Genomic DNA, 26149 nt, shown 5'->3' with positions numbered 1-26149 from the left:
TCATATCCAAGGAAACTACTGGACTAAGCTTTCAAAAACAAATAATATTAACACAGCTATCGACATTTATTATTTATTTTTTTAAAAAGCAAATTAACTTAATTTCCTTTCTTTAATCCCCTTGTGAGTTTGCAGTCATGATTTAGCTTTGAAGTTAGAACTTTCTGCTTGTTTATAACATTTTCATTGTGTTTTAATGTGTGAGAAATATTGTAAATTTTGGGAATCTGATTTTACCAAAAGCTGTTCATCCTGAGATCCTGGGCAGCAACATGGTGTAATAACACCAGCATAGAATTCTCAGTAGACCAATCAACGTTCAAATCTAGACTCCACCACTTATTGTTAAGTGACTTGGGAAAATTTTTGTGAAGACTTTAGTGTCCTCATCTGTACAATGAGATAAAAGTATCTACCAATCAGGATTGCTAACATGAATAAATTGTTTGGTAATATGGAAAGGGCTTGAAACAAAATGGGTTCTTAATCCAGAAATCACGCTCCTTGGTATTTACCCAAAGGAGCTGAAAACTTTTTGTTCACACAAAAACCTGCATATGGATGTTTACAGTAGCTTTACTCATAACTGCCAAAGCTTGGAAGCAACCAAGATGTCCTTCAGAAAGTGAATGGATATTCCATCCAGACAATGGAATATTATTCACACTAAAAAGCAATGAGCTATCAAGCCATCAAAAGACACAGTGAGGGCTTCCCTGGTGGCACGGTGGTTGAGAGTCTGCCTGCCGATGTGGGGGATGTGGGTTCATGCCCCGGTCTGGGAGGATCCTACATGCCGCGGAGTGGCTAGGCCCATGAGCCATGGCCATTGAGCCTGCGCATCCGGAGCCTGTGCTCCGCAACGGGAGAGGCCACAGAGGTGAGAGGCCCATGTACCGCAAAAAAAAAAAAAAAAAAAAAGACACGGCAAAACCTTAAATGCATATTACTCAGTGAAAGAAGACAATTTGAAAGGTTATATACTGTATGATTCCCACTATAGGGCATTCTGGAAAAGGCAAAACTATAGAGACAGTAAAAAGATCAGTGGTTGTCAAAGGAGGGAAGTAGAGATGAATAGCCAAAGCACAGAGGATTTTTAGGTAGTGAAAATACCCTGTATGATAACATAATGATGGGTACATGTCATTATATATTTGTCAAAACCCATAGAATGTACAACACCAAGAGTGAGAACCCTATGATAAACTATAGACTTTGGGTAATTATGATACGTCAATGTAGATTCATCAGTAAAAAAGTAAATAAATAAAGCAAAAGAAAAAAGTAAAAATAGTGGGTTCTTAAAAATTGTTAGTTACCTCTCTACCACCTGGGAATACTAACCACCTTCTACCCCCTGACTTTATGATGAATCTTTTGGGAAGCTGAAATGCAGTCATAAGTAAGAAGGACTTCTGTAAATTAACTATTATGTTGGAATATTTCATGGCATTCTATTTAGCTTATCATATGCTCCTTCAGAATGCATTTTCAGAAATTGTACCTGTTATGTGCTGTATTTACTTAACATTTTCAGGAGTCAAATATCTCTAACCAAGTTAGAGAGCCTTATCTACTTCAACAGAAATGAACTGCATAAGAGAAGCACCATAGGTGAATTTGCCAGTTGTTATTTTGATAAAGATTTAGTCCAGATGCATTAAATAAACAAGTACAGATTCAGGGAAAAGAACACATATACAATACTAGGACAAATAAATATTAAAAATGAAATTTCAATAAAATTAGCTAGCTGGGGTGAAGTACAGGTACCATAAATTTTAAACATAAATGTATGTATGTATGCATGTAATTTTTTGTGTGTGTGGTGTGTGTATCACCTTCAGTATAAAAAAAAAAAAGGGCATACATTTTACTTTCCAGTTTAAAAAGCCACCACTGGGGGACTTCCCTGGTGGTCCAGTGGTTGAGAATCCGCCTGCCAATGCAGGGGACATGGGTTCAATCCCTGGTCCAGGAAGATCCCACATGCTGCGGAGCAACTAAGCCCGTGTGCCACAACTACTAAGCCTGTGCTCTGAAGCCCGCGAGCCACAACTACTGAACCCACGTGCCAGGACTACTGAAAACCGCGTGCCTAGAGCCCATGCTCCGCAACAAGGGAAGCCATTGCAATGAGAAGCCCGAGCACCGCAACAAAGGGTAGCCCACGCACAGCAATGAAGACCCAACACAGCCAAAAATAAAAATATAATAATAATAAAAATAAATTAATTATAAAATTTAAAAAAACACCACTATTAGGATCATTAATATCCCTCTCTGAAGGCTGTGCCTTTAGCCTGAGGTCTGAACTGGGTAAATTCAGGCTTGATCTGCTAATTTGTTGATCTTGAAGTATCACAAGCTGGAGCCCACGCATTAATCATGTACAGAAACTCAAGAAGCTTGGAACTTGGGAAATAGATACCAGACAGAGAGAAATCAAAACAAAAAATGCTACCAAATATTAAGGATTTAAAAAGACTTGTCAAATTGCATATGCTTTGCTCTTCTTCCGTAAGTATAATCTTCAAATTGTTTAGAGGGAATCGGAGGAAATTATGTTTCCAACACAACAGCAGAAACTGGAAATAGGATGGATTGTTTCCCTCCCTTGAAGTACAGTGGTGTAGAATGGCAGAAGCAGCAGCTGCAGAAATGATCACCAGCTCACCAAGAAAACCTGGGCACCGGATGTCACATTTGTGCTGATTGGGACAGCACAGTGACTGCCTGGTAACCTGGTTCCAGGTATTTGCGGCCATCAGCACTTCCATTCTAACTGCCAGGGCTTCATTAATGATTTTGTGGGAGGGGGTTGTGTAATTGGTCCATTCCAAAATTTTGCTCTGAATCAACAAACTGCATCCATGCACTCAGCTTAGGAAGCCTTCCAGGAAAACAAAAACCCAAAGTATTGTTTACCTTGTTCTAACAATGCCGCTCTTAGAACTGAGAGATAAAGAGATGTGAGGTAACCACAATGCCTCAGGGAGGACAGGGACCATAGACAGCGATGAGGAGGGAAGGCGTTAGGAAGGCATCCAGATGCCTGCCTGCTGCTCCCAGCCCTGACAGCAACAGCTCCATCTTGCTGGTGTGCGTGTATCTCACATAGCCCTCCTGGCTGTTAGCTTCCTTAGGAAGTGACATATTTGTGTTACTTCAGAAAATCTTTTGCCACATGCTCTGAGGAAACCCTAATCACGTGGTTTTCCAAGTTTTGGTGCTTCTATGACTTGGTGGAAGGATTGCCTCTGCTCTCCCCCTGCTTTTACATTATGCTTACATTAATTAGTATGCTGCCTGTGTTAGTTTCCTAGGGCTGCTGTAACAAATCACCACAAACCTGGTGGCTGAAAACAACAGAAATCTAGTTTCTTATAGTTCCGGAGGCCAGACATCCAAGTCAGTATTACTGGGATGAAGTCAAGGTTTTGGCAGGGCTGTACTCCCTTCGAAGGCTCTAGGGAAGATCGATTCCTTGTCTCTTTTCAATTTCTGTTGGCCGCCAGCACTCCCTGGCTTGTGGCCCATCACTCCAATCTTTAGGCCAGTGTCTTCAAATCTTTCTGCTCCAAATTCATATTTTTTCTTGTGTGTGTGTGTGTGTGTGTGTGTGTGTGTATGTGAGAGAGAGAGAGAGAGAGAGAGAGAAAGTTCCCTCTGACTCTCCTATAAGGACACTGTGATGGAATTTAGGGCCCAAGTGGGTAATCCAGCATAATCTCATTTCAAGACCCTTTAACTTAATCACACCTGCAAAGACCCTTTTTCTAAATAAGGTAACACTTGCAGGTTCTAGGGACCAGGATGTGGATATCTTGGGGGCTAGTTTTTAGCCACCATATGACTACACTCAGGGCCAACTTCAAGTCCCCAGAGCTCAGCCTGTATCACTTAAGAATTCCTCTATCAAGGCTCCTCCTCTGTGTCTACCAGGCTTCAGTCTCAGCTCATCTCCTGTCTGCCAGCCTCTGGACTCTTGCCCTAGTATCCGTCTCCTTCTAGAGCTGGTTGTATCTTTTTTTTTTTAATAAATTTATTTATTTATATATATTTTGGCTGCATTGGGTCTTCATTGTTGTGCGTGGGCTTTCTCCAGTTGCAGCGAATGGGGGCTACTCTTCGTTGAAGTGCATGGGCTTCTCATTGTGGTGGCTTCTCTTGCTGCAGAGCATGGGCTCTAGGCCCGTGGGCTTCAGTAGTTGTGGCGCACGGGCTTAGTTGCTCTGTGACATGGGGGATCTTCCTGGACCAGGGCTTGAACCTGTGTACCCTGCATTGGCAGGCAGCTTCTTAACCACTGCGCCACCAGGGAAGTCCCTAGCACTGGTTGTATCTTATTATAGAGTCACCTTCAACTAGAAAGTTCTGTAGTTAGAGTGCAGAGGTATGTAAAGATAACCACACTATGGCAACTGAATTCCAAAAATAGTGAAGCCAAGATTTTAGCTACAGGTGAATAAGAAAATGTCAGATACCGATTGATGTCTCTTCTAAAATAGAGCTGCTACAATCTTCAATCCACAATCTTCTTTGACCGTGTTGCTTTTATGGACATGACTAATATCCCCAGCTATACCTTGGCCCCAGCAGGTAAGTGCCCGCATCAAAATCTTCTGGTGCCCACCACACCTAGCAGAGTGCTTGCTTTTCTTCAGACACAGATTGAGTAAGGGGTGAGGTACATGCCTCTTTGAGGAGTCTGCTTTATGTCGACCTGCTGCAGGCTTAGAGCTAGTTAGCCTTGAGTATTAGGAGCTCTGCCTGGAACCAGGTACCCAGACACATATCTCTTATTATTATTATTTTTTGTGGTACGCGGGCCTCTCACTGTTATGGCCTCTCCCGTTGTGGAGCACAGGCTCTGGGTGCGCAGGCTCAGCGGCCATGGCTCACGGGCCCAGCCGCTCTGCGGCATGTGGGATCTTCCCAGACCGGGGCACGAACCTGTGTCCCCTGCATCGGCAGGCGGACTCTCAACCACTGCGCCACCAGGGAAGCCCCAAATCTCTTATTATATCACAATATCACAGTGCTCAGTAAAGGGTAACTGTTATATGGTTATTATCACTGTTGTATCTCTCATGGAAAATAATGAATGCTTAACATATAGTTGCTGGTAATATTAAGGCCCAGGCAGACTAAGTAAAATAATAAAAATGAGAACCTGAACCCCAGGGATAAAATTAGTTTCAAGAAATAAACAGCTGTGGTTTTAAAAAGGTAGCCACTCACCAGGGAGGGTGGCTTTGAAAAATGAGGTGAGAAACCCAGGCGTGTATGCAGTGGTAGTCAGCTAGTGAGGGCAAGAGGAAGTGACTGATGACAGTCATTAACTCTGAGGGAGAATAAGTATGCTGGAAGCCCATAAGCTCCGCTGCGTGGTAGGCTATTGATTAGATAAGGCTAGCGATAAGAAACGTTCCTTTTTGGCTTCCCTGGTGGCGCAGTGGTTGAGAGTCCGCCTGCCGATGCAGGGGACACGGGTTCATGTCCCGATCCGGGAAGATCCCACATGCCGCGGAGCGGCTGGGCCCGTGAGCCATGGCCGCTGAGCCTGTGCATCCGGAGCCTGTGCTCCGCAACGGGAGAGGTCACAACAGTGAGAGGCCCGCGTACCGCAAAAAAAATAAAAATTAAAAAAAAAAAAAAAAAGAAACATTCCTCTTTCCTGGCTCCTTCTTCCCTAAGAAGGAGTTATACAAACTGCGATTACATACAAAACCTAGAGGGGGGTGGGATGGGGAGGGTGGGAGGGTGGGAGGGAGGGAGATGCATGAGGGAAGAGATGTGGGAACAGATATATATGTATGACTGATTCACTTTGCTATAAAGCAGAAACTAAAAAAAAAAAAAAAAAAAAAAAAAAAAAACCTAGAGGGGCCAAATCCTGTGCTCAAGTCCCTAGTTCTTCCCAGCAAGAGAGTTACAGGGAAGAGCAGCAGCGAGGTGAGGGGACAGCAGCACCTCTGTCCTGCCTCAGTGGAGCTGGGGTCCAGCTCTGGACCTCACAGCCCCCTCTGTACCTGGAAGAAACCACAGAACTGGATAGAGAGTCAACCTGACTCTGAGATGAGAACTCCCTGGCCTCTGGGACCTCGCTGTTCGAGCCTATAAGAGACTGACACTGTTTGCCTTAACCGATTTGTCTAGAGTCTTCTTTTTGACCTAGTTCTCTGGCATTTATCCCATTCTTCCAGCTCTTCTTTAGAATTCAGCCTGTCACTTGGTAGATTGATTATGCCAACTGGCTCCCTCCTGTTAAACTAAACTCTTCTTAATGTCTTCTTGGGACTGGAATGAATGCCTGATGGAATCTGCAACTGAACTACATCCCTGTTTAAGGACAAGAGAGAATGAAGACACTCCCCAGAATTAATTCTTTCTTTCCTTTCCTCTCTGTTTCTCTCTCTCTCTCTCTCTTTCTTCCTCTTCCCCACCCCTCTTTCTCTCTCTTTCTAACAAAAGCCCCTAATAATAACATCCCAGCTACCTTCTAGAATCTTGAAACAATACAATTAGGAGCAAGTGAATACCTGTATAACAGTGGTTCTCAACCAAGGGAGATTGTGCCCCCAGGAGACATTTAGCAAAAAATGTTTGGAGACATTTATGGTTGTCACAACCTGGGTGGGGAAGATGGAATGCTACAAACATCTAAATAGACACAGGCCAGGGATGTTACTAAACATTCTGCGATGCACAGGACAACCCCCTACAACAAAGAATTATCCAGCCCCAAATGCAGCAGTGCTGAGGTGGAGAAAGCCTGGTCTGTAAATCCACTCTTCCAGGCAGCGATCTGAATGTGTCAGCATGTTATCTAGAAGCTTCTGTTGCACTGGTTGGTAAGTGCTCTTGGAAGAGCCAGACCCAATTAGCTAAAGAATTTTTGGATGATTTACATACCATTCTCTTCAACAGCATTGGGACTTAAGTCTTACCAAATAATTAAACACAGATCACACAAGCTTTGTAAGAAATACTGCTCTCTGGGGAGAAAATGTCCCTTTCACAGCTTGTCACAGGTTCCAACAGCATAGCCTGTATTTATTCTAATAACAAAGCCACACAGCCCTCTTGCAGCACCGAGCCCTGGATTACTGTTAAACCAGCCACCACTGCAGGCAGACACACAGATCTCCAGCTGTTACCGATGCTTACCTGGGTGGACAATCCTTTTCATGGCACTTCTTCTGTCTCCCACTGGGTTGTGTTTCTGGGTCACAGAACGTAGCTTTCACCATCCCGCGACCCTTCTTCACGCAATGGGCAGTCTGGCGGCGTATACCTGGGGGTCAGGCGGAAAGTTTCACATATATTAAATTCCAAGCCTACATTCTCAGTGTCAGGTGAGGCCCCTGGTCATGCCTATAGCTGATGGGAAGGTTGTCCATAAAGTATTTGGTTTTAACGTAGGGATGAGGAATGGGGACCTCTTATTCTCTCTACTCATGCTGCAGAAGGCAATGGGTGGAAAAGATCTTGCTTAGGAAGGACCATGGATAATATAGGCAGATTAATATAGAGTCTAATATAAAGATTACAATCTAGCTGTGGAGACAAGACTAACACACATATGCCAAAAAAAAAAAAAAAAAAAAACCCAGAAAAAAAAAACAAGGTGAGATTTATATAGTGAAAGCAGATATCATCACCAGTTGTTATAACACAATCATACATTACTATTTTAATGAAGGAATGGAGGAGTTGGGAGCTTTATATTAGTTGGAGTTTATAAACTCTGAAAGACAGGAATAAAATTCAAAATAATGTTGTGAAGTTTGAGAGGTTATGTTCTTTAAAGTAGAGGGTTTTGATAGCAGAGATTGATAATACTGCTGCTTTCTGAAATCGGGTTGGTAAGTAAGTAAGTAAGAGAAGCACACGGGAATGGCCAGGTCCACAGGCAAACAACGCACATGTGTGGGCTGGATTTGACTTTGGATATATAACAATAATTAACACATGTGGTGCTTGCCTTGCCCAGGGCACTATTCAAAATTGTGTATGTGTATGTGTGTGTGTGACTACCTATATATGTCCCAGACAAATATATATACATACATGTGTGTGTGAGTATAATGTAGTACCTATTATCCACCATGATATATAATGACTGAAACCTCACAACAACTCAATGAAGTCAGATGAGGAAATGGAGGCACAATGAAGTCACATAGGCTGAGAAGGGAAAAGAAAGGACCAGTGGCTTTGCTAGCAGCTAGGACATCATTAGCAAGAGAACGCAGAGGAGTGGCCAGAACCTCACGGACTAAGAGGTAAATGGCAGTGGGAAACAGAGTCATCAGCTCTCCCGAGAGGGCTAATGCTTCTTTCCATGTGAAGTGTGAAATGCTGGGTGAGAAGACTGAAGACAGAGGTTCTGGGGATGGAGCCATCAGTCTGCATGGAGCGGGGCACCCTGAGCTCTCAGGGCATCCAGGTCTCGAGTGGGCTCACTGGTGAAGCCCAGAATTGGAAAGGCCATGAGTGCACCCATAAGATAGTCACCTCTTCACTTTAGCACCCATGACTTGGAGGGGCTTCCCCACAACCACAAGGCTGGCGGGACCCTAACTGGGGCGGCTCCCCTACCACCTACTGCCTCACACTCCCTCACGCAGACTCCTCCAGTCTCCCAGGCTGGCTGCAGACTCAGGTGCCAGACATTGCATCTCGCCATTTAAAAATGTCAGAGGGAGTTGCAGAACAGTAAATGAAGCCTTTAAAATGAATCAACAATATTTTACTGTTAAATTAATGCTATTTTGTTCATGTAAAGAGATAGGTAACCTTTCAACCACTCAGGTCTCAACTGATAGACTACGTGTTCTTTTTCTTTTGTCATGTGAACTACGAACAGCTGGAAGCAACATTACAAAAGAAACTTTCATGGCACAATGAGTGAGTCATTGTCTGGAAAGACACAAACACCTACAGAGAAGTCTCAGACAATATTAGTGGAGTGGAGACCAAAATGGTTGAAGCCAGAAAAGCTGACATGTATCTGCCATCATAGAAGAAAAAAGAGAAAAAGCTTAGCTCTTAGAAGTTTCATTAAAACTTTGGGTAGTTTGGCAAATTCTTGATTTCAAAAATAAAAGGCAACTGTCAGGTGACTCTCAGAGGTTGGAAACATCCCCCAAAATCCTTGTTTCTGCGCATGGATAGCAAAGATAAGCATGCTCGGGGCTTGACTCCAGAAGTAGTAGGAAGGCACAGAACGTTATAAAAAGTCTCTGCCAGGAAGTTAATAACATTTCATGGGTCAATCTGCTGGACAAGCAGCCAGATGAACAGATGGACGGGCCAGGCAGATACTGCCAAGTGCATGGAGGAAAATTAATAACAACGTGTCAGCATTTTTCTGTTGGAATTAATGGTTGTGGCGACCACTAATCTTCTATTCTTCTAGCTCTTGAGTTCTCACTTGACAGATACAAAGCTAAGCCCAAACCCTCCAATGAGGGGTTCCAGCTCAGAAGATTGATTTCTCCCATGTTATAGGAACACAATACCTGGCCAGGTGCTTCTGCCTCTACTTTGATGCTTTTGTGTTCATTTTGTAAAATTTAATCTATAATTTCATTCCTTATCAAATTCTGGTTAAATAAATAAAACCCAAGGGTCCTGGGTTCTAGTGTCTACTTTTCCTTCTACCCATCACTTGGCTAACTGCAGGAAAATGAGAATAATGACATTCAGACTGTTTAAGGGCAGGATACTGAGGTAGTTGATTTCTGGGAGTGTCTTCCACATTTAAAAATCTATAATCCGTGAAGGGAAGATAAAGTTTAATCATTGAAAACATTGGCTAATAAGAGGATTCTGGTTAATGTAATTTTACCATGAACTTGGAAAATAGTTTGTTGCAACTATTGTCAGAAAGTTTCAAAATTATTAGTTCATATTGCCTTAGTAAATGTGAATATGACAAGTTGTATTTTCCAAAGATGGCTGAAACAATAATCTCTCATCTGGCATATTCTTCTACAACATGACCATGATATCACTCCATCATGACACGGAGTCTAGTTACCCTGGCCTGGGACTAAATGCAGAAATGAAGTTGTGTGAGTTCAGAGGCTAGGTTATAAAAGACCATGCAGCTTCTATCCGATTCTTTTGGATCTGTCACTCTCAGGAGCCTCCACTGCCATGGAGTAAGAAGCCTACATCCTTGGAGAGGCCAGGTGTAGGTGCTCCAGTTGACAGTCCCCATTGAGCCATCCAGTCCAGATGCCAGTCATCTGAGCACAGAAGCCTACAGATGACTCCAGCTCCCAGGCATCTGAGTCATTCTTAGCCATCTAGGTCTTCCTAGGTGAGGTGCCAAACACTGTGAAGCTAAGACACACCATCCCCATTGCACCCTGTCTAAATTTCTGACCAGGAGCATAGTAAAATGATGGTTGTTTTACTATACTAAATTTAGGTTGATATGTTATATAGCAGTAGTAAGTGGAACAGTACTTAATAAATGCTAGCTTTCTTCCTTTCTCAAGACAAGACCCAGAGCTACCACCCAGCTTGTCTTGCTAGGATACTAACCACTACTGATTTTACTGACTTTTCATTTCATCCTCTCCTGTGTTACACTTTTTCTGTTTCCACTCCAGATCCCTTCTGCAGCTGCTCGGAACCCTGGGAAGCTGATGATATAGATTGCTGTGGCTTCCAGGATTCGGGGAATGGAGGCGCTGTCTCTTAGGATAACTGTTCCTTCTTTTACTTCTTCAGGCCTAGGACGGTAGCCTTGTTCCCCCAATCCTCTACTATTAATGAACAGAGGTAATGTATCATATTTCTTGGTTTTCCTAAGTCCGACCCACACCTTTGAAAGTAGTCAAGATATTCCGTTTGGGTGTGCAGGGCACCCTGACTGATAATGTCTCCTTTGTAGTAAAAAAAAAAAAAAAAAAATCAAACCATCAATCTTGAGTGACACAGTCATTAATTAACTCTATAAACCAACTGCTGGAATAACAGAATCTTTCTTTGACATAGGATATTGTAATACCTCTTGTGGAGGGGGTTAGAATGAGGTCATCCTATTAAGAGCAGTGATCATGATGTAACACTGCACATGCAGAAAGTAGAAGAGCTTAAGGCTGAATCTGTAAGACATTGAAATTTCCCTGGAATTCAAAAAAGACAAACGATATTGGCTTTTAATCTGGCTTTGCCTTTGGCCCCTTTCTCTTACACATTGAACACAGTCCCCAAAGAAATTCTAGTTAATTAAGGATGCCAATCAATATATTGGCCCAGAACTAAGTTAGCTGCTTATCTAGAAATATTTACTTGAAAAGGGCATTAAGTGGAAATCAATAACATTCTAAAATATGTGACAATCAAATTCAAAATATTATTTATAGAGGATTCTGAGTTGCTTTCTCCACATAGCAATGAAAGTGTCACCATGCACCTGTAAATATTTGGTAAATCTTATTAGATACTAGCAGTGAGAGATCAGTTAAGACCATTTACTTTCTAAGAATTATCTTCAGGAATTAATCACCAATGCCTAAGAATTTAATCAACCATGCCTGTGTAGTGAAGCCACCATTAAAATACAAAAGGAGGGGTTTCAGAGAGCTTCAAAGTTGGTGAAGCAGAATGCCTCCACGTGCCACTGTGCTGGGCTCCAAACCCCAAGAGGATTGAAATTTCTTTGTCCTCGACCTAACGCTATGAATCTCTTCATCTGGCTCTTGGTGCCTGTGCTTCAAAATCCTTGGTAATAAACCACTCATCTGCCGCATGGCTAACAGGGTCTTGGTGCTCTGGCTGAGTGTCAGGCCTTTGCCTTTGAGGTGGGAGAGCCAAGTTCAGGAAACTGGTCCACCAGAGACCTCCGAGCTCCACATAGTATCAAACAGTGAAAGCTCTCCCAGAGATCTCCATCTCAGTGCTAAGACCTAGCTCCACTCAACAACAAGCAAGCTACAGTGCTAGACACCCTATGACAAACAACTAGCAAGATAGGAACACAACCCCACCAATTAGCAGAGAGGCTGCCTAAAATCATAATATGGTCACAGACACCCTAAAACACACCACCAGATGCAGTCCTGCCCACAAGAAAGACAAGATCCAGCCTCATCCACCAGAACACAGGCACTAGTCCCCTCCACTGGGAAGCCTACACAACCCACTGAACCAACATTTGCCACTGGGGGCAGACACCAAAAACAATGGGAAGTACGAACATGCAGCCTATGAAAAGGAGACACCAAACACAGTAAGTTAGGCAAAATGAGAAGACAGAGAAACACACAGCAGATGAAGGAGCAAGGTAAAAATCCACCAGACCAAACAAATGAAGAAGAAATAGGCAAACTACCTGAAAAAGAATTCAGAATAATGATGGTAAAGATGATCCAAAATCTTGGAAATAGAATGGAGAAAATACAAGAAATGTTTAACAAGGACCCAGAAGAACTAAAGAGCAAACAAACAGTGATGAAAAACACAATAAATGAAATTAAAAATTCTCTAGAAGGAATCAAGAGCAGAATAACTGAGGCAGAAGAACAGATAAATGAGCTGGAAGATAAAAAAGTGGAAATAACTACTACAGAGCAGAATAAAGAAAAAAGAATGATGGTCTTCCCTAGTGGTGCAGTGGTTGAGAGTCCACCTGCCGATGCAGGGGACACGGGTTTGTGCCCCGGTCCAGGAAGATCCCACATGCCGAAGAGCAGCTGGGCCTGTGAGCCATGGCTGCTGAGCCTGCACGTCCAGAACCTGGGCTCCACAATGGGAGAGGCCACAACAGTGAGAGGCCCGTGTACCAAAAAAAAAAAAAAAAAGAATAAAGAATAAAAAGAATTGAGGACAGTCTTTGAGGCCTCTGGGACAATATTAAATGGAAAAACATTTGAATTACAGGGGTCCCAGAAGAAGAAGAGGAAAAGAAAGGGACTGAGAAAATATCTGAAGAGATCATAGTTGAAAACTTCCCTAATATGGGAAAGAAAATAGTCAATCAAGTTCAGGAAGCACAGAGAGTCCATACAGCATAAATCCAAGGAGAAACATGCCAAGACACATATTAATCAAACTATCAAAAAATAAATACAAAGAAAAAATATTAAAATTAGCAAGGGAAAAACAACAAATAACATAAAAGGGAATCCCCATAAGGTTAACAGCTGAACTTTTAGCAGAAACTCTGCAAGCCAGGAGGGAGTGGCAAGACATATTTAAAGTGATGAAAGGGAAAAATGTACAACCAAGATTACTCTACCCAGCAAGGATCACATTCAGATTTGACAGAGAAATTGAAACCTTTACAGACAAGCAAAAGCTAAGAGAATTCAGCAAACCAGCTTTACAACAAATGCTAAAGGAACTTCTCTAGGCAGGAAACACAAGAGAAGGAAAAGACCTACAATAACAAACGCAAAACAATTAAGAAAATGGTAATAGGAACACACATATCGATAATTACCTAAATGTAAATGGATTAAATGCTCCCACCAAAAGACATAGACTAGCTGAATGGATACAAAAACATGACCCATATATATATATATATACTGTCTACAGGAGACCCACTTCAGACCTAGGGACACATACATACTGAAAGTGAGGGGATGGAAAAAGATCACCCTGATACCAAAACCAGCCAAAGATGTCACAAAGAAAGAAAACTACAGGGCAATAACACTGATGAACACAGATGCAGAAATCCTCAACAAAATACTAGCAAACAGAATCCAACAGCACATTAAAAGGATCAAACACCATGATCAAGTGGGGTTTATCCCAGGAATGCAAGGATTCTTCAATATACGCAAATCAATCAATGTGATAAACCATATTAACAAATTGGAGAAAAACCATATGGTCATCGCAATAGATGCAGAGAAAGCTTTTGACAAAATTCAACACCCATTTATGATAAAAAAAAAAACCCTGTAGAAAGTAGGCATAGAGGGAACTTAACGTAATAAAGGCCATATGTGACAAAACCACAGCCAGCAAAATTCTCAATGTTGAAAAATTGAAATCATTACCACTAAGATCAGGAACAAGACAAGGTTGTCCATCTCACCACTCTTATCCAATATAGTTTTGGAAGTTGTAGCCATAGCAATCAGAGAAGAAAAAGAAATAAATGGAATCCAAATCAGAGAAAAAGAAGTAAAGCTGTCACTGTTTGCAGATGACATGATACTATACATAGAGAATTGTAAAGATGCTACCAGAAAACTATTAGAGCTAATCAATGAATTTGGTAAAGTAGAAGGATACAAAATTAATGCACAGAAACCTCTTGCATTCCTATACACTAATGATGAAAAATTGAAAGAGAAATTAAGGAAACACTCTCATTTACCATTGCAACAAAAAGAATAAAATACCTAAGAAAAAAACCTACCTAAGGAGACAAAAGACCTGTATTCAGAAAACTATGACACTCATGAGAGAAATTAAAGATGATACAAATGGATGGAGAGATATACCATGTTCTTGGATTGGAAGAATCAACATTGTGAAATGTCTATACTACCTAAAGCAATCTAAGGATTCAATGCAATCCCTATCAAACGACCAATGGCATTTTTCACAAAACTAGAACAAAAAATTTCACAATTTCTATGGAGACACAAAGAACCCCGAATAGCAAAGCAATCTTGAGAAAGAAAAATTGAGCGGCAGAAATCAGGCTACCAGACTTCAGACTATACTACAAAGCTACAGTAATGAAGATAGTATTGTACTGGCCCAGAAACAGAAATATAGATCAATGGAACAGGATAGAAAACCCAGAGATAAACGCATGCATATACGGTCACCTTATTTTTTATAAAGCAGGCAAGAATATACAATGGAGAAAAGACAGCCTCTTCAATAAGTGGTTCTGCGATAACTGGACAGCTACATGTAAAAGAATGAAATTAGAACACTCCCTAACACCATACACAAAAATAAACTCCAAATCGATTAAAGACCTAAATTAAGGCCAGACACTATAAAACACTTAGAGGAAAACACAGGCAGAACACTCTATGACATAAATCACAGCAAGTTCCTTTTTGACCCACCTCCTAGAGAAATGGAAATAAAAAGAAAAATAAACAAATGGGACCTAATGAAATTTAAAAGCTTTTGCACAGCAAAGGAAACCATAAACAAGACGAAAAGACAACCCTGACAATGGAAGAAAATATTTGCAAATGAAGAAGCTGACAAAGTATTAATCTCCAAAATTTACAGGCATCTCATCCAGCTCAATATCAGAAAAAGAAACAACCCAATCCAAAAATGGGCAGAAGACCTAAATAGACATTTCTCCAAAGAAGATATACAGATTGCCAACAAACACATTAAAGCATGCTTAACATCACTAATTATTAGAGAAATGCAAGTCAAAACTACAATGTGGTACCACCTCACACCAGTCAGAATGGCCATCATTAGAAAATCTACAAACAATAAATGCTGGAGAGGGTGTGGAGAAAAGGAACCTTCTTGCACTGTTGGTGGGAATGTAAATTGATACAGCCACTATGGAGAATACTATGGAGGTTCCTTTAAAAACTACAAATAGAACTACCATATGACCCAGCAATCCCACTACTGGGCATATACCCTGAGAAAACCATAATTCAAAAAGAGTCATGTACCACAATATTCACTGCTGCTCTATATACAATAGCCAGGACATGGAAGCAAGCTAAGTGTCCATCAACAGATGAATGGATAAAGAAGATGTGGCACATATATACAATGGAATATTACTCAGCCATAAAAAGAAATGAAATTGAGTTATTTATAGTGAGGTGGATGGACCTAGAGACTGTCATACAGAGTGAAGTAAGTCAGAAAGAGAAAAATAAATATTGTATGCTAACACATATATATGGAATCTTAAAAAAAATGGTTCTAGGGGCACAACAGGAATAAAGACGCAGACATAGAGAATGAACCTAGGGGCACAACAAGAACAAAGACGCAGACGTAGAGAATGGACTTGAGGACACAGGGAGGGGGAAGGGTAAGCTGGGACAAAGTGAGAGAGTGGCACGGACATATATACACTATCAAATGTAAAATAGATAGCTGGTGGGAAGCAGCTGCATAGCACAGGGAGATCAGCTCAGTGCTTTGTGACCACCTAGAGAGGTGGGATAGGGAGGGAGGGAGGGAGACGCAAGAGGGAGGAGATATGGGGATATATGTATATGTATAGCTGATTCACTTTCTTATAAAGCAGAGACTAACACACCATTGTAAAGCAATTATACTCCAATAAAGATGTTAAAAGAAAAAAGAATTATCTTCATATACCCCTGAACCTCATCATTTCAAGTGGAAATTATACCTTGATATAAGAACAAGTAAAGTTTCTTATGTCCAAAACCAGAACAAAATAAAACAGTGACATAGCTCATCATATTCTCAATTCAATACTAAGATTATAAAATAAAGGGAGCCTGTTATATGGTTAATTTAGTTCGTATAAGATTTTTCTCACTCAAAAATTCAAGTTAGGAAGGGTATAGAGAAAGCAAGTAAAGACAACTTATTGTAATCACCTATGATAGAAAATGCAATATTTCCTACTATATCAAAATTTAAGATCAAAGGTACTCAAGCACTGAATATTTAATCACATCACCTGAAAGAGATTTGAAGTACTGTATACTTAGTTTTTAAAATACTGACAAATACCAAGATCCCTTTTTATAACGACTTGAACACAAGTTAAGCAGTATAAGTTAAATTTTACACTAGGACATAATCTATAATTCTGCTAAAATTGGATATAACATTGATTTTAATAATGTGAGATGATAAAAATTCTATGACTCAATAGAGGGCACTGCCACAATTCCCTTACAATATACAGAAATAACATGTAACTTCATAGAAGATGGGAAGAGTAGGAACTGTATATCCATATATCTTGTTGACAAGTCCATCCTAAATCTACCAACTTTCAATTTCAGTTCCCACTAAATATTTACTTTGTATTTTCTGGCTCTTTGACCCCCTTCATCTCTGATTTCCTTGATCAATGAGTTCAGATCTATCCTTCATAATGAAGGTGCAGGCAAGAAGAACTTGAGTCCCATGACTGCAAGAGCTCAAACACATTGATTTTATTATCCATTGCTGAAACCCATACTTCTCACTACATTGGTAAGACTCAAAGCCAATAGTTTTTTCCTCCCTGAAATCCCAATGAACTGATTACGTACATTGACTGTCACGGTCAGAAAGAAATTATATAAGAAATACGTAAGAAATGTTCAAACAGGAGCATTGCTGGTGCTTGAAGAATGCTTAATGGAACAAGGTAGGAGCCATTTTCAAAATTTACCATGATCAAGAAGTATTCTTTCCTGTTTATAACTCCTCTTCTGCAGCCACTGTGTAAAATCAGGCAAAGCACACACTTAAAGAAAGTCAGAGGCCTGCAACATCTCACAAAACTCACAGGGTTAACAAAAAAAGCAAACATTCAGCATTTTTCTGGGTACATTGAACAAAGCAAGCCTTCAGAGAAACCAACTGAGAAATCCCCAGCAAGTGCACTATTAGGGAACAAAACTAAGGCCCTGGAAACAGGGGAGGGACTAATCTCTGCTGGCTGTATGTGATAAAAATGGGATAGGATGGGACTAAGATGACCAGTAGAATAAGAGAATATTAGATTAGCCACCTTGGAAAGAATTCTGGTTAAAGGTTCCACATGTAAGTAACTTGGAAGTTGCCACTCTGTTGTAATGACAAGTAAAAAGCTGAACAGACTGAAACATCAACAATGCTTCTTGGATATGAGAGAGGAAAGGGCACAGGGCAAACTGCTGCTCCCAAGACTGGAGAGACAGACGAGTGAATAGAGGGAGTCAGAACTTCCCAACTTTCCAGAGTAGAGACTCATAAGCTGACTACCATGGGAACCTGAATTTCGGCAACTTAATATCAGATACCAAACCGTGGATGCAGGATATCCCAAAACAGCAAGTATAATAAATGCCCCCCCAAAACCCCAAAAAACTACACCTAGGCATATCACTTTCAAATTACAGAAAATCAAAGAAAAAGTCCTGAAAGAAGCCAGAGGGAAAAAACACCTTACCTACAGAGGCACAAAGAAAGAACTGCATGTGACTTCTCAGAACTCACACAAGCAAGAAGAGAGCAGAGTGAAATATTTAAAGTGTCAAGAGAAAAAACCCCACCAACTTAGAATTCCACACCCTGTGGAATTACCATTCAAAAGTGAAGGAGAAATAATTTCTCAGACAAACAAAAACTGAAGGAATTTGTTGCCAATAGACCTGCAGGAAAGAAATGTTAAAAGAAATTCTTTAGAAAAAAGGAAAATATTAAAAATCAGAAACTTGGACCTATATAAAGAAAGGAAAAACACTAAAGAAGCAATAAATGAAGGTTAAATAAAAACTTTCATTTTTCCTATTCTGAGTTGATCTAACAGAAAACAGTTTGTTCAAAATAATAATACCAATAATGTATTCAATTATTTTGATTATGATGCTTATGTATATATATATGTGCTTAGGTACACATATAGAAATGAAATGAATCACAAAAATGATACAAGGGACAAGAGGCAGGAACCAGGATTATTTTGTTATTATAAGGTACTCATACTGCCTATAATTTTGTTATTACAAAGTACTCATAACACTGAAGTGGTACAGTGTTATCTGAAAGTGGATTGGATTAGCTGTAAACATATATTGCAAACTCTAGGGCAATCACTAAAAAAAAAGCAGATTAGCTACTCTGGGCTAAGAGTTTCCATTAGTTCATTAGTGAAGTACAACTGGAAGGTTGTCAGGTCTCCACTGTGTATTACTCGTAGTTTATTTTATATATTTATGCATGTGGTAAACTATATAATCCTCATTCCATAGCATATGTTTAAGTGCATCTCAATAAATCCTACTATTTTTATGAAGTCCTACCTATTAAAAAAATCCTCCAGGGCTTCCCTAGTGACACAGTGGTTGAGAGTCCGCCTGCCGATGCAGGGGACACGGGTTCGTGCCCCAGTCTGGGAAGATCCCACATGCCGCGGAGTGGCTGGGCCCGTGAGCCATGGCCGCTGAGCCTGCGCGTCCGGAGCCTGTGCTCCGCAACGGGAGAGGCCACAACAGTGAGAGGCCCGCATACCGCAAAAAAAAAAAAAAATCCTCCAGATATTTTTAGAGATCAATATCTGGACTTGGTTGATCCTACCTGACAATTACAGAGGACAAAGTCAGACCGATTAGCGCTAAGATGAGTGCAATTTAAAAAAGTCAAGGAAGTATCTGACTGATTTTCTGTCCTCTAAACATCATTATATGGTCACCCATCAGGATCAGAGTGAAATATGTGTCCTTATTTATTATTCTCATGCTTTATCAAGGATATGTGGACATATCTCAAATTCACGTGATTATTTTGAGCCTTACTAGGAATACTGTCAGACTCTGTAAGAAGTAGTTGCAGCGATGTAAGTATCTGTTCTACATGTATTTATTTTTAATGAACATGATCTAGTTTCTAAGGCAGCTTAGAACCGTTCAAGCAATCTCCAGGAGCTTCACATGGTCTTTGGAGTTTTCTTTTTTCTTTTAATTGGGGTATGGTTGTTTTATGATGTTATGTTAGTTTCTACCGTACAGCGAAGTGGAGTTCCCTGTGCTATACAGCAGGTTCTCATTAGTTATCTATTTTATACATGTTAGTGTATATATGTCAGTGGAGTTTTCAGTATTTGCCTTTTCCTATCAGAATGTGACATTCCTTAAACAAAGGACCAATGACTACGCTCCAAAGAGAATTCAGCCAAGCAGGGTGACTTCCAGCGTGGGGCAGGAGAAAATGTTCTCCCTTTTGTGCAGGCCATTGTTGTGCTTCTAGACCAAAAACACAGCACAGAGGAGACAACAGAGCACACAACTGGCAAAGGTCACACTCAGAAGGGATGACCCATTGTCTGACAGTAGTGCCATTGCTGTAAGTTTTATAAGACACCTGGGAATTCTGGTTAGAATATATTACAACTGACAGATTCCTGCAGGACTAGGGTTGCCATGGGGCAAAACTATGGCTTTGACATTTTTAGGAAAGCGATCTTGAGGTTTTGCCAGAATATTTTTTTGTGTAATAAGGAGTCCTGAAGCTTCCTATTGAGACCAGCATCTGTGTCAAGCCATTTCTGCAGCTGTTCCTCCACAGATAATCCATTGGTTGCACTTTCATGGTTGATCTTTGGATGGGTGACTGGAGTAAATTTTCTTCAACAAGCCTCTTGTAATGAATGGTAGCACTTACTATTCCATTCCCTTCCAACTTTTCCCAAGGGACAGCTAGTCCTAAATTCTCCCAGAGTCACCCCAAAGTCATGCCCCACAGATAAGGCAGGAGTGAAAGCAAATATGATGGAAAGGACAGCAGAACGAACACTAGTGGAAAGAGAGTCCCGTTGCTGGTATACTGAGTCCTCTTTACCTTGGAAAAGTGGGCTGGGGAGAACAAGTGGGCTGGCTTTCATGACAGTTAGCTAAATGTATAATACACTCTTGCCAATTTTTCATATGGATTTCTGCTCTTGAAAAAGATGATAAAAATTTTTTAAATAGTCTAACTAAGGAAATAACATCTTGGTGAATTTTTTTTAAATCATAAATTTTATTTTATTTTAAATAACTTTAACTACCTCGGCTGTTAATAAAATAAAAGCAGAAAGAACAGGCTGCCTTTTTTCCAGATTTAATCACAAAATTGTGTCTACAATCATCGACATAACTCGCTTCTTGTCCTTCACCCATCTCATCAAAAATCATTGCATTTTCCCTCAAATTGTATTTTTTGGGTTCCTCTGTGATTATACTCATTTTGTCCTCACTCCTGGAGGCATCTTGGTTTAAATCCATCCTTTAAAAAAGGAGAAGGGGTACACATGTGGAGGCAAAATATTCTCTTGAAGCAAACAGATACAGAGTTGCTAGAAGAAGCTGATTGTAAACACAAGCTGCCTGGTTGGGAAGGGGAGGGGTGTTGATTTAGAGAGGTGTGACAGCCTTTGGTGGACAGGCATAGGCAAAGCCCCACTGGGCCCTTCTTCCTTGGCAGGGTCAGGACTGAGCCAGCGGAGGCGGAGCTTCATCTTCCCCTTGGAACTCGTTGTTTTGATTCTCCTCCAAAAGCCTTCATCCAGATAAGAAGCCAATGACTGATTGCATCTTCTTGAATTTATACTTAAGCAGCTCTTTGCTCCAAATGCACAATGTAAATTATATGTAAAATATAAATTATAAAAGATATTAAATTATAACTATATAAAAAGGGAAGACCAAAATGTCACAATGCTTAAATGTAGGTAAACATCCTGGCAAAAGGGTGAGCAGGACTTAGGTGAAGTGTTTGCCAGGCTCTCAGCCAGAAGCTGTTGGTGGGTGGTGGCCATGTGCGCAGCCCCCGTGAAATATGAGGGCTTTAACTGCTCCACCTGAGATGGGAAGGAGACCACCATCACCACAAACTTCTTAGAGCCTTAACTCTTGATGACTTTCAGGCCTAGGAAGGTTGTAAAGTAAGGACTCAGCTTCTCATGCGAGTGCTCAATCTGCCAGACTGGCTCTGTGATAATTCCTAACGTATTTTCAATGTCACTAGGAGAGGCAATTTTGAACCACCTTAGCAAGTCCTGTCCTGAAATGAGGTCCCAAAGTGTGGTCAGGAAAAAACTGCAAAAACTAGAAAGAATGGGTACACACAGAGAGAAAAAGGGAGGAAAGGGACAGGAAAGAGAAAAATAAAAGAAACTAAAAGGAAATCACACTCAAATCAAGCTGTAAATTATTATTCCAAAATCCATAAAGAAATATAATACCAAGAAAGACAACAAAATAATTACAACAGGAGTTCACTCTGGATAAAATACGTTTGTTAGGACAGTGCTATGGAATGAATATGTCCCCTTAAAATTCATATGTTGAAGCCCTAACCCCCCAATGTCATGGTATTTGGAGGTAACACATTTGGGAGGTAATTACGTCATGAGGGTAAGGTTTTCATGATGGAACTGATGCCTTTACAAAAAGAAAAAGACACATAAGATGTGAAGATACAGCGAGAGGGTAGCCATCTACAAGCCAGGAAGAAGATTCTCACTAAGAACTGAATCTGCCAGCACCTTGATCTTGGACTTCCCAGCCTCCAGAACTGTGAGAAATACATGTTTGTTGTTGAAGTGACCCAGCCTATGGTATTTTGTTATAGCAGTCAAACTGACAAAGATAGGCAGTCTGACCTACTTTTTAAAATAAGCATGTTACTTACTGCCTTTGGGTATTTTCACCTGGAAATCTCATAGGCACTTTAATTGAACTCATATAATCATAGACTCCTCTTGGGATCTGTTTCTTGTCACATGTTCCCTGTTTCAGTGAGTGACACTACCATTTAGCCAGTTATGCAAAGGAGAACACTGGGTGTCACCCTTCAACCCTCCCTCATGCACAAACTACTCTCTATCAAAAGATAAATGGAATCAACCATTAAGTTCAGTCTAGTACAGTCCCTAAATATGTCCACATTTGCATGATTTTTCCATCTGTACCACCTTAACTTTAGTTCAAGCCACTATTATTACTTCCCTAGACCACTGTCAAGATCTTCTATCTCTTTTCCTTCCTTTCTAGTGTTTCTCCAACATGGAAATAAAACATTGACCCTAGTTAACTCTGGGGGAAAAGGAAAGGGAGTGGAGTTAGGCAGTGCTCTTCAAGTGTATTCGTGCAATTTCTTACTCTTTAAAAATGAAGATTGAAACAAACATAACATAATAAGATCTGATAAAGTTGAGTGGTTGATTAACAGGAGTTTGTTACTGCATTCTCCTTTTTGCTGGGACCTTTGCAATATTTTCCAGTGAAGAAGTGTAAAACTAAAATAACACGATAACAAAATAAAATAAAGTAAAATAAAATAAAATGATTGCTACTACCTGTTGGTAACCTTGGGAATCAATGGGAATCAATTGATGGGAATCAATGTGGTAGTAAGTTTCTTAACATTTGGTATAAGTATGTTACTTTTTGAACCTAGAAATTCCATCTACAAATTAAAATTTAATGAGATCATTCTTTACATGGGCCCAAAGATGCTCATCAGAGGATGATGATCAATAAGGAACTGGCTAAGGGAATTTTGTTTTGTCTTGCCAGTGAAATATAATGTATCCACAAAAATGATAGCTATGGATACTGAATAACACATGGAATGGTACCCACATTATGATGTTAAGTGAAAACATGTGTACATAAATACATCCATATGCACACAACTACATACATCTATGATGAGAAAAAATAATATTGAAAGGCAATAAAGCAAAGTACCAAAGTGCATGTATGTTAGGGCAGTGACTTTAATTTTTTCAGTAACATATTTAACTTAGTTTTATAATATAGAAAGTTTTAACTTAAAGGAAATAAAAATACATCATTGAGTGATTCAGTGTTTCGGCAGTCTTCCATTTTTATATTTAGCAGTGAATGTCTTATGTGAATATTAGCTTTTCATTCTCTCTGTCTGAGAGCGTGAAGGTAGATATGCTGTCGTCCTTCTCTGCCAGAATTAAGAGAGCTCACTGCCACTCGAATAGATAGCATGGCTGAAATTCAGGTAAGCACATGGGCACTGTGCTAGCTTCTGTTAAGGTTTAATTTAATAACCAGAGTGACATTTGCCCAAGTCAGGCAGAGATGCTCCTGAAGGATCAGGCTGTATCAAAGCCAAACGCCCGCTGTTTGGTAAGGCTGTTTCATCTCCTTGCTAAATACGAATATATCTTTATGATCACTGAACAAATAAGCTATTTATATTGTATTTCCCATGCTCTGAAATACTACACAAGCAATGCAAAGGGTCCGGCCCATGCTGAAATAGAAGGGGGTGTGGGGTGGATAATCTTGTGTTTCTCTGAGAAGGCCCTGCTCGGGCAGGACTGGCTGAGTTTCTCTCCATAGTGTCCTAGAATAAATGATTTAAACTTAAAGCTTAAACCTGTACATCACTGCAAAAAAGAGAGCAAAAGGGATGTAAAATCGTAAAAGTATTTGTTAACTACAGTCCCGATGACTTCATTTTCCTCCCAACTTCTCCTCAGGGAAATATTTTTCACCAACTTATTTTCTGCTTAAATTGCTTTTGCTTCTCAGCAAAAAGATCCCAGCCCTCCTGGGCAGCAGTGGGAAGACAGCAGGGCTGACTCTTACTGATACCCTTTACGGCTGCTGCCAGATTTGACCTAGACAGATTTCCAGAGGTTTAGGATTTTCAAGATGTCACACATGTTGAAATGAACATAGGATTCCTGTGATTTCTAAAAGTGAGCTGTTGGTTTTCTATACTGAAGGAGGGAAAGAAAGAAATCAGTAATACAAAAATTGTTCACAAGGCTGATGGGCCACGACTCAACGTCTGTCCCTGGATCTCTTTCCACCACTACTTCCTGGGGGGTGGGGGTGGGCGGGTGGAAGGAGCAAGTGAACAAATGGAGCAAAGTACACGAGAGGGAAGCCAGGGAGGAGGAGGCTGTGCTCTCCTGACCCCTTCTCTCCATCACTTTGATTCCCTTTGCTATATTGCTGATTCTGGCACTTCAGCCAATAGCTGCCCTAGTTTTATAGGCAGCAGTAACAATAGAGACAGAAAGTTCCCGAACAGACTTGGACAGGATGCAAAAGGAGAAAGAGAGGCAGAGTCTACTATGAAAGCCCCCAAATGAGTGAAGAGCCCCAAGTACCAGAACAGCCCCGACCCCTGCCCCCAGAGGCCCCAGAAATGTTCATCTAGCACTGCGGCCACAAGAGTCCGCACTCTACAAACACATACTCCTTTACAGTTCCCAGCCTCTCTCTGAAGTTGGATTGGGTCCACAGGGCTGAAGCCAACCAAAGAGACATGAGCAGAAGTGGTTTGCATCACTCCAGGCCAAGGCCGTTATTAAGGCCCAGTCTGCCTTTTCAATTTCTCCCTTCCCCTGTGGGGCAATTTCAGATGTCTCAGCTACATGAGGAACCAGGGCTATCTAATCTGTGCCAGATTTAGACTGGGTTAAAAATAAACCTTCATTGTGTTCTTAAGATTTTGATTTCTTTGTTACCATAGCAGAACTTGTCCCATCCTGACACACGTGACAGCAAGGAATCTCTCCAATGCTTGATTTATGAGAGAAAACTGTTTTTCTTGTAGCTATGAAAAACTGGTAAATTGGAGACAGAAGAACACTGGGCTAGGAATTAGGAGAGATGGTTATGGTCTGGATTTGGCCGTGATTTAAAGGATACCTCTGGTGGGTGGTTTGACTTTTGTGGTCCTCAGGTCCTCAACCCGAGAAGTTATAAACCTTTCTGGTCTGCTTTTTTAAAAAAGACATGTAACCCTTTCTGCAAACAAAACCTTTCATGGAGGACAGTATGTAAAACTGATAAAAGAAAAAGTGCCCCTTTCTTTAGACCATGACCAACACATTTACTCCCCATAGAGGCCCCTGGGCCATCTTTGTGGAACCATGCAGACCTAGGGGCAAGAGTGCAAACTGCTGGCTTAAACTTCCTCCATGGCCTATTCTGAAGCTGACGTGGATTCATAGAGAGAGGAGCTGTTCTCACCCGTCCCACACGTTACACTGCACTCTGTCCAGCGGCCATACTGCCAGAAATACATCAGCTTTTCCACATCATTGTCAAGACCATCTTTCCGGATTGTGTACTCATACTTGATGCCAGGGTTAGTCACCTGGAATAGAAGCTAAAGGACAAGAGTGGGGTCATGTCAAACTCTGTTGTGACTTTATACTGCCAACCACAGTCATATAGAAATGCTGTACAATGTCCATCATCTTAACGTAGTCATGGAGGTGTGCACTGGAATACATACCATTAAATAAATACCTCTACTTCCACCTGCATGTCTACATATGTCTATAGTTAATCTGCTCCTATTCTATTATTTCTTGACTGAATTCTCATGGGTATTCATGGGAGGCCTAATCATACGGGAATTACTCTGAGGGAATGACCAGAGTGTCCTTTCCAACAATAGGCTGGTAGGTCACCTTGTGCCCTTGCGTACTTACTAACTTTGT

The 26149-nt window shown here is 40.8% G+C and overlaps 1 protein-coding gene across 1 annotated transcript in view; it reads right to left on the bottom strand.

The window, feature by feature from the left end:
• Nucleotides 1-26149, bottom strand: part of ADAMTS12 (ADAM metallopeptidase with thrombospondin type 1 motif 12) — a 399145-nt gene that overhangs the window by 91066 nt on the left and 281930 nt on the right. Inside the window, 2 exon segments of the mRNA XM_082622837.1 lie at nucleotides 7177-7303; nucleotides 25674-25812. Of these exon segments, the coding sequence (XP_082478963.1) occupies nucleotides 7177-7303; nucleotides 25674-25812 (266 nt within the window).

The sequence above is a fragment of the Mesoplodon mirus genome, assembly GCF_964341445.2.
Source record: "Mesoplodon mirus genome assembly, chromosome: 5".
Classification (NCBI taxonomy): Eukaryota; Metazoa; Chordata; class Mammalia; order Artiodactyla; family Ziphiidae; genus Mesoplodon; species Mesoplodon mirus.
The sequence above is the reverse complement of the archived record's forward strand: the minus strand, read 5'-3'. Positions and strand labels throughout refer to the sequence as shown.